This window comes from Dama dama, chromosome 13 (assembly GCF_033118175.1).
Source record: "Dama dama isolate Ldn47 chromosome 13, ASM3311817v1, whole genome shotgun sequence".
NCBI classification, from domain to species: Eukaryota; Metazoa; Chordata; class Mammalia; order Artiodactyla; family Cervidae; genus Dama; species Dama dama.
In genome coordinates this window covers 14,833,159-14,849,000 of record NC_083693.1, presented here as the reverse complement: position 1 = coordinate 14,849,000, position 15,842 = coordinate 14,833,159, and the positions used below count along the sequence as shown (strand labels likewise).

Below are 15,842 nucleotides of genomic sequence, written 5' to 3'. Positions count from 1 at the left end.
TGTCACCTAAATGGTGATCTCATTTAGGTGTCTCAATCTTTGAGGGAGGTACCACCGTCCCCTTCTGACAGATGAGGGAACAGAAGGTCTGAATAAGGAGGTTAGAAAACACCTTAGCAGGAATTCAACCCAATCTCTCTGCTTGCAAGGCCCAACTAGCCTCATATGTATATGTATTTTAGCATTAAAAAAACTCTATTTCCTGCAATATCTTGGAAAATTTTCATTAGAGAGTCCTTGACTGCCTTGCTTGTGTGAGGAACTGGAAGGGATGAGAGCTGGTCGGCGGGGAGCTGAGAGTAGGCAGGACGGGGCTCTGTCAGATCAGTGATGAGCTGGGCAGTGGGGATGTCTTCCTTTCCGTTTCACTGCAAGTGCGCTTGGCAGATCATACCTGCTCTCTCGTTTACCGCACCCCCACCCCTATCTGGGCAGAAGTCAAGACTACCATTTTCAGAAAAGGAATTGAAGGCCTGAAAAGCTCAGGTGCCAGGTCTGAGTGCTCCCTGGGCAAAGAGTCTCACCCACATATGTCTGGTCTCAAAGGCAGGACCCCTTCTAGGCTCATTAAGAGGTGACTGGGCTTTTGTGGGCCAGCCTGTGCCCAAGTCTCCAGTTTTAGCATTGTGTCTATGATACAGCTGAAGTTTGGGGCACCCTAGTGTCAGCACCATTTCTTCCTAAGTTGGGGAAGTCCTGCTTCTCATAGTAGGAAAAACTTCATGGGAACTTCCTACTTAACTTGGTCCCATCTAGTGGCCAACTGAAAGAGTGCAATGGAATCACTGGACATTGCTAGCAGGTGCAAAGCGTGACATTAAGGAGGGGATATGAAATGAAGCGGGATAAAAGATGGGCTGAAATCATAATAACTTGTGTCTACGGAATTTATAAGATGCACATTTAAAACATGCAAAACCTATAATTCCAGTTTCATTTATAATATTTATACTTATTAACAGTTGCTGGTGGGAAAAATACCTTATCTAACCAGTCATCTTTTAACTGATAAACTGTATTTGATGATAATATGATTAAGATGTAGATTTAATATATATCATAGAATTAATAGAATATAAATTATATATGTACAATATAATATAAACCCAAAGCTTGCAGACATGCTTAATAGTGAAAAACGTTATAAATTTGAAAATGCTACAGAGCTTATCCCCTCACGGGTAGGGTGGATACTTTTAGATCACCATACTGCCATATCAAAAAAAAAAAAGAAAACTAGATTAAATATATATAAGTATTTTTCCCATCTGTCATAACTAAACATACACTAAAACATGATGTGCTTTCTGGAGACTTTCTGATCACAGGGAAACATCAAGAGTGCCACTTGAGCAACTCTCAGACCACAGACACAAATGCAGGAGGATCCCCAGGCCATCTCATGAGAATACAGATTTTAACAACCTCTCCCACCCTGTCTCCTCTGGGATTCAAGTAATGGCAAAAACCCAAGGTAGGATTCTTTGGTAATTGATGCTCCTTTGTAGGGAGCTGGCTGAAAGGCAGGAAGAAAGTCTTGTCACTGTGAGCCCATCCGTCTATAACTTGAGTGTGATTCGCCAAACACACTCAAATTAGTTTTCAAACATTTTGGGTTTGGCAAACTGTATCTTGCTAAGCCCCCTTTCCCGATATTTTTATACCCCTGTGGATTACAAGGAAAATTTAATATATATGTTTCTGATTCAATTCAGCTTAACTCAGCACAGTTGTTAGTGAGAGCAACTTTGTGTCCAAGAATCTTCCAGAACTCTTTTATAAGCCCCTTAGACAACTTTCCTTCCAACCAGGAAGCATGTTTTTTTGGGAGTAAATTGAACTCAAACCCCCAAATAATTCAAATTTTGTCAAAAACTTAGAATCCCTGAATTTCTAAGAGGGTTAGCTTTACAAACAAATCTTCATGTCACTAAGGAAATCTGGTGGGGGGTACTCAGAAGTGTGAGCATTATAAATGAGATGCAATGATTACATACAGTGATATTTCATGTGCTTTAAAACCAAAGTCTGAATTCTTGCTGCCTGGATCCAGTGCTGGCCTGGCCAAGAAGCTTCCAGTTCTGGGTGGCCCAGGACACAGCTTCCTGAGTGTTGGCACCTTCCTCAGCAGGCTGGATGGTGCAGTCCCAACAGTTAACACCCATGGTCATCATAGAATTGTGGGCTACCTGCCCAACCCCAAGAGTACCTTTGTACCAAAAGGATTCTCTTCCCTAGGTAGGACCCCACCATTCAATTTAGGCAATTAAAGCTGATAAATCAACAAGCTAGCTTCATTTATTCTATCCCAGGATTAGTTTTGTCTTTGTAAAAAATTTTACTATAAACCTGAGCACAGAATGTTCAGAGCATTTGATCAAAGCCAAAAAAGTACAGATGGTGATAAGATTTTTTTTTAATGTGCTGCACTTTCTATACAAACATGACATAATGATTCCAGTTGAGTTTAGAAGTTTGTTTTTCTAGCCATGGTAATGGGGCATGGTTTAAATAGTCAGCTGTATCACTTAGTAATGAGGTTCAGCCACATGTAACAGAAAGCCCAAATAGCAAGCTTAAGTCAAACAGGGATTTACCCTTTGTTCACATGCAAGAAATCCAAAAAAGGAAATCCAAACTATAAACCTAATTCCAAGGTCCTCAAGGACTTGGGCTTTTGGCTCTTCCTATTTGCCTGCCTCACTCTCCTTATCAGACAGCTTCCATTCTCAGCATTACTTTATGGTCACAAGATGACTGCTGGAGCCCCAACCCTCATGCCTATGTTCTAGGCAGCAGAAAGAAGAGTCTCTCAGATGACTCAGTTCCCTTTAATGACCCTCTTTAGATGCCCAAACCAAAACTTTTGGTTTATATCTAATTAACTACTTCTGTCTGCCAGAGAGCCTGGAAAATATATATTATCAAAGCATATTACTGCCCTCAATAATATAAAAGTTCCACCAGCAAGAAAGAAGAATTGGGCATCAACCAGTTGTCTCTACCTTACCTGTCATGCTCTCTCCTGCCCTTGTCACAACTCTTAATCACAGAAGTTACTGGTAGAAGGAGGACCAGGGAGAAAATTCTGGCAGCCACGAACTGTCAGGCTGGGTGCATGAGACCTAATCATGCCCTGACCCACAAAGATTCTGATGTGTCTTCTTTGCTTTGAGGTACTTAGTCCTGTGCTTCTGCCTGGTCTAAAACTGATCTATCCAAGATCATTATTGGGTCTGAAGACCTTCCCTCAAGGCCAGAAAGGACTAGAGGGGCTAAAGGGGTTGGGTGACACCTGGCCCATCTTCCTCAGGCCTCTGGTGTCATCACTGATGAAGTCTCGAAGGAAAGCAGATGTGTTTGTGTGATCCCTGAGGAGAAAATAATGTGGTAGCATGGGGATCTTGAGTTACAGGGAGCCTGAAAGGCAGGTAGCCCCCTACTCAAGTTTGAGCAACACTGAACAATCCACATCATTGACACTAGTGGGGAGGTACTTGCAGTAAAGTCTTCCCTCATCTCAGGGGCCCTCTTCAGCCCATTTTCTTAGCCAACAAAACTGAAGTGAGGTCACCTGCACTATGGGCCACACTTCTTCCCTCCTGTAGATAACCACCTTTGCCCAAGGAGCGGGGCTTTCACTGAAAGGCTTCCACACACTGAGGTCCCAGAGCCCGACACGGACTCCTGGCTGCTGCTTGAGGTAAGTGGCCTGTGGAAGGCAGCTCTGCCTTGGCTACCAGTGCTGGGGGTGCTGAGGGCCGTCGGAAGGGCCCTCAGTGAGGCTTAGGAACCAGACTTGAAACGAGGTAAAACAAAATGGGGTTCCTTTATCCTCATTCTGAATTTATTTGCTACAGATTCCAATATCTCGCACAAGTTTTATGCGTTTGAAACTGAATTAAGATGAGCTTTTGGAGGGGATGGGACATCTAACAAATTTTATCTCAGTCTTTTCTCTTTATTCATGCTAATTTTTATGAAATATTCATCAAGCAAGCAAGCCCTCAGTATGAGATGTCCTGGACTTAGATAATTTGAGATTCCAAAAAGCCAAGCAGCGGACAGCAAGCAGCACCTCAGAACTGAATACAAAATACAGATACTATTTTATTTTTACAATGAAATCACAGCAGAGTGACTGTTGACCAGGGACCTTGGTGGAAGCCAGAGAGAAGCCAGGGGAACTTGCTAACAAAGCCTACTGAGAGGAATCAATCTCCAGGAAGAATAGGAAAATGAGGAGCCGGCATGCACACAGCACTTTACATATTATAAAGCACCATTTTCTTGCTCAAGCTTCCCTAAACACTGTACAGTAAGAAGGTTATTTTACAGAAAAAAAGAAACCAAAGCTCAGAGTGAAGTGTACAAGCCAGGGGCGCACAGCTGGAATCGAGGTCAGGGTTGTGGTCTGAGGCCTTAGACGTTCAGGCAATCCCCCTGCTGCCCAGACATCCAGTGGCTGACTGTGGGAGGAAATGGTCCTTCCTCCTTTCCTGGCACCTGTGGTCACCTCTTCTGAGGCGAGGGGCTAAGGGCTTGATTTCTATGCAAGGCACGCCTGGAGGGGTGCTGCTAGTATTTGCAACTGTACCTCACTGTGCTCTCTGCTGCCCCAGTAACACGGGGCCCTAGGGACAGGTGCCGCCCTTGATGAAAGAAGGGTGCGGAAGGAAGGTGAGAGAAATCCCTCCCCACCACCCACCCACACACATCTGGCCCTGGTTCCTCCACTGCAGATGCCGTCTCAGGCAAGTATCTGCATGCTCCTGTTTACTCACCTGTAAAATGGGGAGAAGAGCATTTGCTTTCATCCTTTCCACTGAGTGGCAAGACAGGAGAGCAGAGGGAGCCTGCTGGTCTCAACAAGTCTCAAGCCAGGCCCATCCTCCTGACCTGGGAGCCGCCTGCTGTGGCTGAATACCCCACACCCATCCTAAGCTCCCAGGATCACGTGGGTGGATGTCAACAGGATGAGCCCCAGGGGAGGTGGTTGGTCCCCAAGGCCAGATGCTGCCCATCAGGCAGGTCTGCAGGCCTTCCTGGGCCCCGGCACCCAAATGCTGGGCTCAGCATCCAGGTAGAGACCCCGGCATGAGACACTGCCCACAGGTTTCCAGGAGGACTGAGTGGGGACCATGAGGACAGGGAGCCAAGGGACTGGCAGAAGCAGCTAAGAAAAGAGACAGAATTGCTCTGGGACTCATCAGTGTCAGGAAGCCCAGCATCGAGGACAGACTCAGTACATCAGTGAGTCTGCTCAGGGAACCCATCGTCCCCTTTCTCTGCCTCACGTGTTCATTCTAGGCTACAAGAGTACAGGAACCTTTCATCCCCAGAAGGCAGGTGGTCTGATGACAATTTTGGGAAAGTTTAGAAGCTTACTCCACTATCCCAAACACTCAGCCAGCATTGCAGTGATAAAGGAGAGAGAGGACACAGATGCCACTGGGAGCCCCAAAACAAACAGAAGGAGCCTCAGGACAGTAAGGAGTGTCCCCATGGTGTGTCACTGGAGATTACTCACAGAAGGAAATGGACTGAGGGGCTGAGGCTTCTGGGGATGAAACCACTGCTTTTGTCCCCCAGATCGTGCCCCACATCATCCTTCCAGAAACTTAAGGGAAGACACGGCAGGAGAAGCCGCTTCCACGTCTCAGATGGGACCTGGAGCAAGCCTCCTCTGGCACCGGTGGGTCCTCTGAAGAGAGTGGGCAAGTTGAGCAACCTATGGGACAAGCGCTTCCACTCAAAACAAAGCTGCAAAGATCTCATGTGCTTTCTCTCTTTTTCATTTTTTAAAATTGAAATATAATGTATGCATTAAAAAAAATCAAAACGGTTGCATCCCAGGGCCTCAGGCTGGAGGCCCGCTGGGCGGCCGTGAAGGTCAGAGGCCGGGCGGCCTGGGACGCCAGAGCGCGGGGCAGGAAGGGCCAAATGCTTTTCCCTCACCGTCTGCCCCTCGGTGTGCGACGCCCAGGGCCCGGGAGCTTCCAGCCCTCAGAAGGGCCCTCAGTGAGGCTTAGGAACCAGACTTGAAATGAGGTAAAACAAAATGGGGTTCCGAGTGCGGCACGGCGGGCGTCGGTCCCCGCAAGCCAGGCCCCGGCGGCGCCCGGACTCCAGGCCGAGGCACGTGGGCGGCGACGCGGGGCCGCCGCGCTGGGTCCCCGACGCGGGGCGCGGGGTGAGGCCCCCAGCGGGCCGGCCGGAGGGCGCGCCCTCCCGAGGCGCGAGCGGAGCGCCGAGCCGCGGCCGGCCGGGGGCGGCAGGTGCCACGGACGGACTCGCTCGACCTCGGCGAGGCCGCCGGGGCCGCGGCCCGAGCCCCCGCTCCCCGTCCCGGGACTTCCGGGGCCCGGCAGAGCTCCGGGGCGCTCCTCCAAGGGCGGCCTCCGGGGCGGGGAGCGCGCGGCGCGGTGGCCGGGCCGGGGGTGGCCGGGCTCCCGCAGGGGCGGCGGGCGGGGTGGGGTGAGGCGGGCCGGCCCCCTCCCCGCCCGCCCGCCCGCCCTTCCTCCGGTCCTGCAGCCAATTAGACAACCCCCTCGGGCGGGAGGCGTGGGGCGCTCCATAAAGCGGCGCGGAGCTGTCACCCTGCGAGCAGGCTGCGCACCGCCCAGGCCGGAGCAGGCGCCGAGGACTCGGGCGCCGCGGGCCGGGGAGCGCCGAGGAGCCATGGCCACCACCAACGGGGCTGTGGAGAACGGGCAGCCGGACAGGAAGGCGCCCGCCCTGCCGCGCCCCGTCCGCAACCTGGAGGTCCAGTTCACCAAGGTGAGACGGGCCCGCGTCCCACCCGACGGCAGCCTGGCTCTGCGCTGGGCTGCCCGGCCGGGCCGGGGGCGTGGACGAGGGGCCCGCAGGCCGGGAGCCCCGCCGCTGCGCTCGGAGCGTGCGGGGGCCTGGGGCGGCGGAGTCCGCCCGGCGCTTCTGGGACCCGAGCCTCTGCGCCGGGCCCGGCCCTCCAGAAGCCGCGTTCAGCGTTGGACATCCCGGGCGGAAGCCCGCGTCCCACCCGCGTCCGCCGCGCACCCCGAAAGGGACCCCGAGATCAGCACCCCCAAACGGACTCTCCGGCGCAGAACCCGGGCGAGGGAGGCTCTGCAGCGGCCGCGCGGTGCCAGGCTGCGGCCGCTGCGGCCCCGACGTGCCCTTGCAGGCCCGTTTTGAAGGCGAGCGGTGGGCCGCGGGGACCGGCGCGGTGGTCTCCCCGCAGACCCTGAGGCGAGGTCTCTGGGGCTGAAGGGGTCGGGCTTCCGGGTGGTCAGAGGGTGCCTGAAAACGCTGAGAGCCGCTCTGCGAGGTCAGGCTGCCCTGGGAAGCGTCCGGAAACGTCAGCGGGAGCAAGCGGAGAGAAGGGCACCTCCTGTGCTTAGCTCAGCTCTTCCCAGCTTACCAGCGGAGCCAGGGCTAGCGGGAAGGTGTCCGGAGCCCCAAGACCCTGGTCTTGGCAGATCAGGGTCTCGGATCTGGGCCTGGGAGGCCGCGGGTTGCAGGGCTCCATCATGTCGCGGAGTCCCGCAGCTCGCGGTCCTTTCTGCGCCGCGGGGCGGGCAGGCTGGAGCACCGCGAAGCGGCGGGATCACCTGCTTGGGGCAGAGAGGAAGATGGCGAGGCCTGAGCTGGGCACAGTTGGCGGCCCCGCGCCCAGCGCGGAGCTAGTCCTCTACAGTACAGGGACGCCTCGAGGCTGTTTGGAAGCTACTGAACTGGGTCTGGGGGCATTTCAGGGACGCAGGCCAAAAGTCACGGTGGGCTTCACTTTCCTCAAGTTTATCTCCTGTTATTTTTGCGTCTTATCCATTGCTACCACCCGCCACCCCGACTTCAGCTGACACAGCACTTAGAAAATTCCTCCATCAATTTGCTTTCAAAAGTAGCAATTATGTGTCTCAAATAGTTTTAATCAAGCAGAGAAAGTTGCAGGCCACTATGTGTGGCCTTCAGATTTTGATCTCTTGGCACGTATGGTCGGCTGGACCTCTGATCACATGACATTAAAATTAACTGTTTCCAGAGGGCTCTGTAATCAACGGAGACAATCCGATGGAGACCATTTTTAATGCAGTTTCATAAGCAGGAACAGCTTCAGAGTGCAAATTCCGGGAACAGCGAAAATAGTGCCTAAATGTTTTTAGCCCCTATCACTGTTGGTTGTCACCTGTCGTAGGTGGTGGTGGCATTTTGTTTTTCTTTTATAGAAACCAAAAACTATATATATTGTTTTCCTGTTCCTTTTTACCTTTTATAGTGCTATCAGAGCAATGTTGCCACATATGGAAAGTTGCCTCTTTGTCTGCAATTCTTTCTGGCCCTTTGCAAGCCTAGATGCAGCCTTTACTTAGAGAGGTGGATCTTAGCACATTCACAGAGTGACCAATCAGTCTTTGTTGTCCGGCTGGGTGTCCGTCTTTTTAGTGGAATAGAACTGGGTTGTGACTAAGGCTCAGGGGACAGCATGAGATGGAGGGGGTTGGAAAGCCAGATCCTTAGCGGCTTCCGGTGATGAAGACTGGGGAAGCCCAACAGCAGGCCCCTGAACCCTCTTTCCTGCTGGAGCCTCACTGTCTCCGCTCCAGGCCCACCTCACAGAGGTCTCCTCTTAGCACTTGTGGGGTTGGGGTGCCAGGATGGCTGTGACTGAGGGTGGGAGCCCAGGCAAGCAATGCTTGCAGAGACTCTGGCTGCAGAGGCAGCTCCCAGTGCGAGGAAAGAAATGGAGAATCAGAGCTACAGAGTCGAGGCCCTCCTGGCTGTGGAGCGTGTGAGCGGTAACCGTCTGTCGTTTTTCAAACCTGACTCCTGGTGCTTCTTGCTAACGGAAGACATGCAGGAAATGGTGGGTCTGGGCCCCAGCCTTGGGGGGCCACGTCCCAGGGTAAGTCCAGTCTCTGTAAGGATGAAGCGCCTTTGTTTGTTTGCATGTTTTTACACTGGGCTCTGTTCTGTGATTTTGGGGAGGGGAGGGTCCCCTAGAAGCCCAACATAGGTCTCAGAGGGTAGCAGCCCCTTTTCACTTCAGAGGGCCCCTGACTTTCCTTAACAATTCTTACAGTAGCAGAAAATTTTTTTTAAAGATTTGCTGGCTCAATAAAGTGCTGGTTTTTAATGTTTGTTTTTTATGAAAAGTAAAATTCCCTCAAATCTCCTTTTCTGAAAACAATGCTTTTGAGTAGAGCTGGGGTCCAGTGGAAGTTCTGTAAGCGGTGACTGCAGAACTCTCTTGTGTAACCACTACCCTCACCTCTCTGGGGCACCTGACTGCAACCACGGCTGTGGTTTTCCAACTCAGTCTGGATAGGATGCCATTCCATTCCTCCAGTAAAATGTGAATCCCATCCACTCAGTGTAATGTAGTTTTATTCCTCTGAAAGTTTTGTTTCTTACCAGTTCACAAGTCAAGGAAAACACGTTTTTTAGACCCATTTTCCTGATTTGGGGTTCAAAACAAGAAAGCCAGCATAATTGGTAGGCCACACTCACCGATCCCTTCCTCATTTGTGTTTATGTTTTCTTTTAGTGCAGAGTAAAATCAACAGGAGAAACCACTTACAAGATTGCTTAGTAATGTAGTATAAAGCAAAAAATTTTGCTAAATTAGAAACATTGTGATGGGAAAATATGAGTAAAGTTAAGCAGCCTGAATTTTTTTTTTAAAGTTGCTGGTTAGAAAGGACTATGGATCAATGTCACAAACAACCGAGTAATTATTTTTTTGGAGGAACATGCTTGAAGCTGAAGTATAACAGACATCTGATCATTGCAATGTGTTTTTATCCCCTTATTTATATTCTCCTCTACTACCTTCTCATTTTCCTTCCCCCTTGGAATTGATATCAGGAAGGTCCTAGAATCAGCAGATTTCACTGACAGTCTCTATTATCTAACCCACGAAACTTCATCTTCCGACAAATGGGCCTCTCTTCCTGGCTGCACTTTCCTCCCCGCACTAACTTAACCCCTCTGCTCTACTTATTAATTTCTCACTGTTACCGAGTGATTGCTTGCTGGATGGCAAAAGTGAACTCTCGGATTTGGTTTCAGCTGGAAGAATAAGCCTGTAATTGTAGCCTGGCCTTTCCCACATGCTTCCCTGGGGGCCTGGCCTCAGGTTGAAGGCACTGAACTTCCAGAAGCAGGATGGGCACGTCCCACAGTTGAAGGCCACTGTCAGCCTGGACCGCACACAGGGAGGCAGGGACACTCTGCTCACCTGCCCAGCCAGGGTTGGCCCTCTGTGTTGTGTCCCTGCCACTCTCAAATTCCCCTGCTTTCCAAGGAGAGTTATCAAAAAAGCGCCCTAGTGGCTTCCCAGAGAAGTCTTCCTTTCCCGTGAGCTTCGGAGTTTTTACAGGACAGCTGAGGACAGAGAACATAGTCAGGTCACATGCTGGATAAATCGGCCACCCTCTCACCCGTCTTTACTGGGGAACTGGGTATTCCAAATGAATGAAATTCACAGTCGTGAAAATTAACCCTGTAGTCACAGTCATGGAAATTAGCCCTGTAGTGATGCAGTTCTCCCTTGAAGTGAATCAAAGATGAACATATAGATACATAGATATATAGAGACATGCATATAAATGTATGTGTATAAACATATGAATATAGATATGGAGGCTTCCCTGGTGGCTCAGCGATAAAGAATCCACCTGCCAATGTAGGAGACATAAGAGTCTCGGGTTCAATCCCTGAGTCAGAGAAGATCCGCTGGAGGAGGGCATGGCAACCCACTCTAGTATTCTTGCCTGGAGAATCCCATGGAGAGAGGAGCCTGGAGGGCTACAGTCCATGGCGTCACAAAGAGTCGGACATGACTGAGCAACTTAGCATGTACATAGAAATCGAGATGGAATCTGATGAGCTAGTTCTGTATTTAGAAATTGTTGATGACATTTTACTCGATGGAAATGCTTCTAAAGCATTTTAGCCATGTTCACGACTGGGGTCTCTCTGATGCCATGATGGGCTCTGATCACGAGGTGGTCCCTAAAGGGTACAACCAGAGACTGGCCTCTCACTGGATGGCCAGGACCTCCATTCTGTCAGAAAATGACTTGTATGGTATCTGTCACCTCAGTTCCTAGTTCTTTCCCCCAAATCCTCTCTTTTAATATTTTTTAAGAACTTAGGGTAAGTTAAGAGTAAATAGTACACATATTTCAGTGCATAGACCATGAAATTCTTTTTAGTTTGTTCATAATGTCTTTTTTAAAAATATCTCTATTCTTGGCTGTGTTCTAGATAACTGGGTCTCAGAACTAAGTGATTTTTGTGAGTTGATTCTTTAGTTCTGGATGTAAGTAGTTATTTGCAACATATGTTAATATAACCCGAACATTTCCTAACCCAGATATTTATCTTGCTATTCCAACACTGGCTTTTATTAAAGCCCAACATGAAAATAGACATTTTAAAGAGAATGGGAGATGGCAAGGATGTGCATTAATGAGGGCTAAAGGGTAATAGTGAAATCCTTTTATAAATCCAGTTCCTTGGCGGATCCAGCTGGGGGTTGCTGCAGGAAGGAGGGAGAAGGGAACGCTCACTGCTGACATACTCTTCAGGGGCAGGCAGATTGCTTGGCACTGTGTGTGTGTGTGTGTGTGTGTGTGTGTGTCCCCTGAACTTGATGAGTGTGTAAAATTTAACTCATGCCCTTTTTGTAACTCTTTTATTCTTCTGTGACTCCATCTTATTGTCTAAAAACATTTTAGAAAAAATTCTAAATTACTTCAGTTTTATTTTGACAATTTGTAGTTCTCTGGAAATGTATTAAAAGTCAGGAGACTTGGATTCTGTTGATAATTCTGAGTGTGCTCCTAGTTGGGTGTATGACTATCACCCCCCTTCCAGGTCTCACCTGTAAAACAGCAGATGGGCATGTTGGCGGGAGGGAAAGAAAAGACGTGACCTAAGGTCCTCAGCATGTTGGAATTATATGATTTTGATTTAAGCCTAATGCATTACAATTTCCTTTCCTGGTTAGATATTCATCAACAATGAATGGAACGAATCCAAGAGTGGAAAAAAGTTTGCCACGTATAACCCTTCAACCCTAGAGAAAATATGTGAAGTAGAAGAAGGAGATAAGGTGGGTGCCCTCCCCCTGGCCCAGTAATTCAATTACAGATCACTAGAGGATAAGGAAGTGCTTCAGCTTAGCTGTAAGACAGAGCTGGCCCACACTAAGGTTGAACCTAAGCAAGCTGCTTCGTAGACACATGGCCCAGAATGGGATCAATTAGGGACCCTGTGCTATAGAGTCCTTCTCCTTTGATAGATGTTTTTCCATCTGTGAGGATGACTTCAGCCATCCTTATCACGTGGCTAAAGGAAAGGTTTTTATCAATGATTTGAACCTGGCAGCTTTAAAGAATCTTTCCTAAAAGCATTTCCGGCTGGCTGGTGTGTTTCACCAAATGCAACATTCTGGCAGGAGACACTTTGAAAAAAAAAAGACTTGAAGGAGAAAAGACTTGCTAAGTCATGCAGAAATAATAATGTTATGCAATTGCCAGATTTTTTTTCTAACAGAAATTTAAATGATTGTGTAAAGCTATAGCCTATAACCCTATCTGATAGTGCAGTGCGGCTTATCACCCTATAGTGATAAGCTATATTTTATATATATATAATATTAACTATATTATTATATAAAAGCTAAGAGACTCCTAGATATGTCCTTGATACATTTCAGACCATAAAATATCTTTTGAATATGTGTCACTGGGGAAAAGGTTGAAAGTACAGCTTTTGTAAATGTGAATGACATGTATAAAATAGGCTTGAATTTGATTCTAGCAGCAGGATTTTTGTGACGGTGTGCCATGCACTGTGTTTCCACTTGTTCAGACCCTCCCGTGTGCAGCACCCCATGAAAAGCTCTGTGTCTATAATACTGGCACCGAGGAGCTTGTGTGAAGACATCAGGGTGCAGGGGTGGGACACGGTGCTGAGCAGGTCTCCCACGTGTAGTACACATCGGACAGGGAGCAGTGAGATCCCTGCCGCGGACTCTGGCTCATCCCATGGTCTGAGTGACTATTCCAAGAACCAGAAGTCAGAGGCTTCCCCATCCCTGCAGCTGGAGGATTCCTGGCCTCCACCCCAGAGCCTGGGACAAGGAATTCAAAGTCCTAATATCTCCCTTGCCAAACCTTCTACTCCCCTCCAAGCCCATTTTGGATAAACAGAATCTGGGTGGAGTGTCCCTCTTGACTGGTGCTGGGTGTCCACTGCTGGCTGCATCTCCCTAAGGAAGAGAGGCTCAGAGGGATCTGGGGGGTGAGCCCCTGATCATTATCATCAAAGCCTCAAACCTCATTTTCTTGAGCATAGTAATGGATGTCAGGGAATTCCCTGGCAGTCCAATGGTTAGGACTCTGAGCTTCCACTGCAGGGAATGCAGGTTCAATTCCCATCGGGGAACTAAGGTTTGCAGGCCACATGATGTGGCCAAGCAATATTAAAAAAATAAAAATTTTGAAAGAATGGGTGACATTACTCTAAATAGCTCTCATTCTTTCCTAGTAGAGAAGATTTGATTGTAATTCTTCTATAAGTGCCCAGAAGATCCAGTTCTTTGTCTATAAAATGATCACAGCTCCCAGGGGATAGCTGGTAGTGTTGTTTAGCTGCTGAATCACGTCCAGCTCTTTTGTGACCCATGCTCCTCAGTCCATGGGATTTCCAGGCAAGAATACTAGAGTGGGTTACTATTGCCTTTTCCAGGGGATCTTTCCAACCCAGGGATTGAAATCGCATCTCCTGCATTTTGGGCAGAGCCACCAGGGAAGCCCCAGGGGACAGGAGAAGTGAGGCTAAAGGGAGAAGTCCCTGATATGGACTTTTTCAATATGGTCAGTTCTGAGATCCAGAGGAGGATTCTTGCCCCCGTTCTTGGACCGCATGTGGTTCTCAGCTGGAGTAAAGTGCCAAGACAGACATTTCCCACCTCATTGGTGAGCTGTGGGAGTGTGTTTGTGTCCAAACTTAGGTAGCAAGTAGATGCTCTTTTCCTACGTAGGTCAGCAAAGAAAATAATTACAGTCAGTGGTCTTATGACTATTTCAGATACTTTGTACAATCAGAAGGAAAGTTAATCCTTGATACTTGTAGAAAACTTGAAAGACTTAAAGAAAAAACAAAATCCTTTAGAAGTCCCTGACCATTGAAGTGATTGGAAACCTGGCGACTGCTCTGAGCTGCCCGCCCACCTCCGTCCCCCGTGCCGGAATGGAGGCCGGACTCTGCAGTTCCTGGACAGCCGAGTCCTCCGCGAAAGGTGACACGCTCTCTCGGTTGTTTGGCCTTGCAGCCTGACGTGGACAAGGCGGTGGAGGCCGCACAAGCCGCCTTCCAGAGGGGCTCCCCGTGGCGCCGGCTGGATGCCCCGAGCCGCGGCCGGCTGCTGCAGCAGCTGGCGGACCTGGTGGAGAGGGACCGCGCCATCCTGGCGGTGAGTACCCGCGACCCGCGCGGGGAGGGGGCGTGGCCGCTGGCACCCCGGGCCGCCCCTTCCGGGTGGGGAGGGACCGCGCAGTCCTGGCGGTGAGCACCGGGCACACGCCGCAGGGAGGGGGCGTGGCCGCTGCCCCCTCCCCCGGGCCCGCCCCTTCCCGGTGGGGAGGACCGCGCCGTCCTGGCGGTGAGAACCCGGGACGCGCCGCGGGGAGGGGGCGTGGCCCGCTGGCCCCCCGGGCCGCCCCTTCCCTGCGCAGGAGATAGGACCTGGGTGCAGATAGGGAGGGGTTGGGCTGCGCTGTCTTTTGAGGCGCGGCTCTCCAGCCCCGGGCCGGCGTCCGCACCCCCGGAGTCAGACGATCCGTTCTGAAGTCAGACTTTTGCCCCTGCCGCTGTCTTCTCTGCCTGAGGAAGTTCGGCTTCTAGTGGCTCCCAGATGCTCACAGACAGCCGGGCTGGGCCGTACCTTGGTACTACCTGCATACTTAGGAGCTTAACTAGTTTTCTTATATCAACTCCTTTCCAAACTGAAATTTAACCTCACCCTAAGGGACAATGTCCATGAAATGACAGGTGTAACGTGCTGGTGTGGTTTTTCTAATACTTATTAAAATAAATGCCACCCCTTAACACAGAAAAAGTGTCCATATGTAGCTTAAAACTCACCCACCTCACCCTTGAAATGGGTAGTGGTGAGTGTGTGTGGAGGGATGGTGAGGGTGGGATAACTTAGCTACAGGAAACTTCAGAGTGTAAAAGACCTAGGTTCGAACTCCAGCTCTGCCGCTTATCAGCTGTGTGACTTTGGATAAGTTGCTCAGCCTCCCTGAGCGTATGTCTCTTCACAGAGAATATCACTATTAATGATATCTGAGTGTTGTGAGAATGATCCACTTAAAATCCTTTGCAGTCCTCTGGGCTGTTATCATGAGATGGGCTGTGAAGACATTTAGGAGTTGCAAGTGCAGAATTTTGGAGAAGAATTTTGGCAACCCACTCCAGTATTCTTGCCTAGAGAATCCCGTGGACAGAGGAGCCTGGTGGGATGCTGTCCATAGGGTCGCAGAGAGTCAGACACGACTGAAGCGACTTAGCATGCATGCATGCATTGGAGAAGGTAATGGCAACCCACTCCAGTGTTCTTGCCTGGAGAATCCCAGGGATGGAGGATCCTGGTGGGCTGCCGTCTGTGGGGTCGCACAGAGTTGGACACGACTGAAGTGACTTAGCAGTAGCAGCAGTGCAGAATTTACTGGGATTCTCAGCCCTTCCTTTGTTCTTGTGGTGGGTGATTGATTGAAGGAGATCCTGGGGCCCTGGCACCCTCTCCTTTCCTGCCCGCATGCACAACTCTCATAGCTTAGACTCCC

The 15,842-nt window shown here is 49.9% G+C and overlaps 1 protein-coding gene across 2 annotated transcripts in view; it reads left to right on the top strand.

Moving 5' to 3' along the window:
* The first annotated feature begins 6,600 nt into the window (after window positions 1-6,600).
* The window catches only part of ALDH1A3 (aldehyde dehydrogenase 1 family member A3), a 38,161-nt gene continuing 28,919 nt past the window's right edge, over window positions 6,601-15,842 (top strand). For both annotated transcript variants that reach the window (XM_061158566.1, XM_061158565.1), the window contains exons 1-3: window positions 6,601-6,780; window positions 11,996-12,100; window positions 14,327-14,467. In XM_061158566.1, coding sequence (XP_061014549.1) covers window positions 6,682-6,780; window positions 11,996-12,100; window positions 14,327-14,467 — 345 coding nt within the window. In that variant the 5' untranslated portion in view covers window positions 6,601-6,681. The remainder of the gene's footprint in view (window positions 6,781-11,995; window positions 12,101-14,326; window positions 14,468-15,842) is intronic.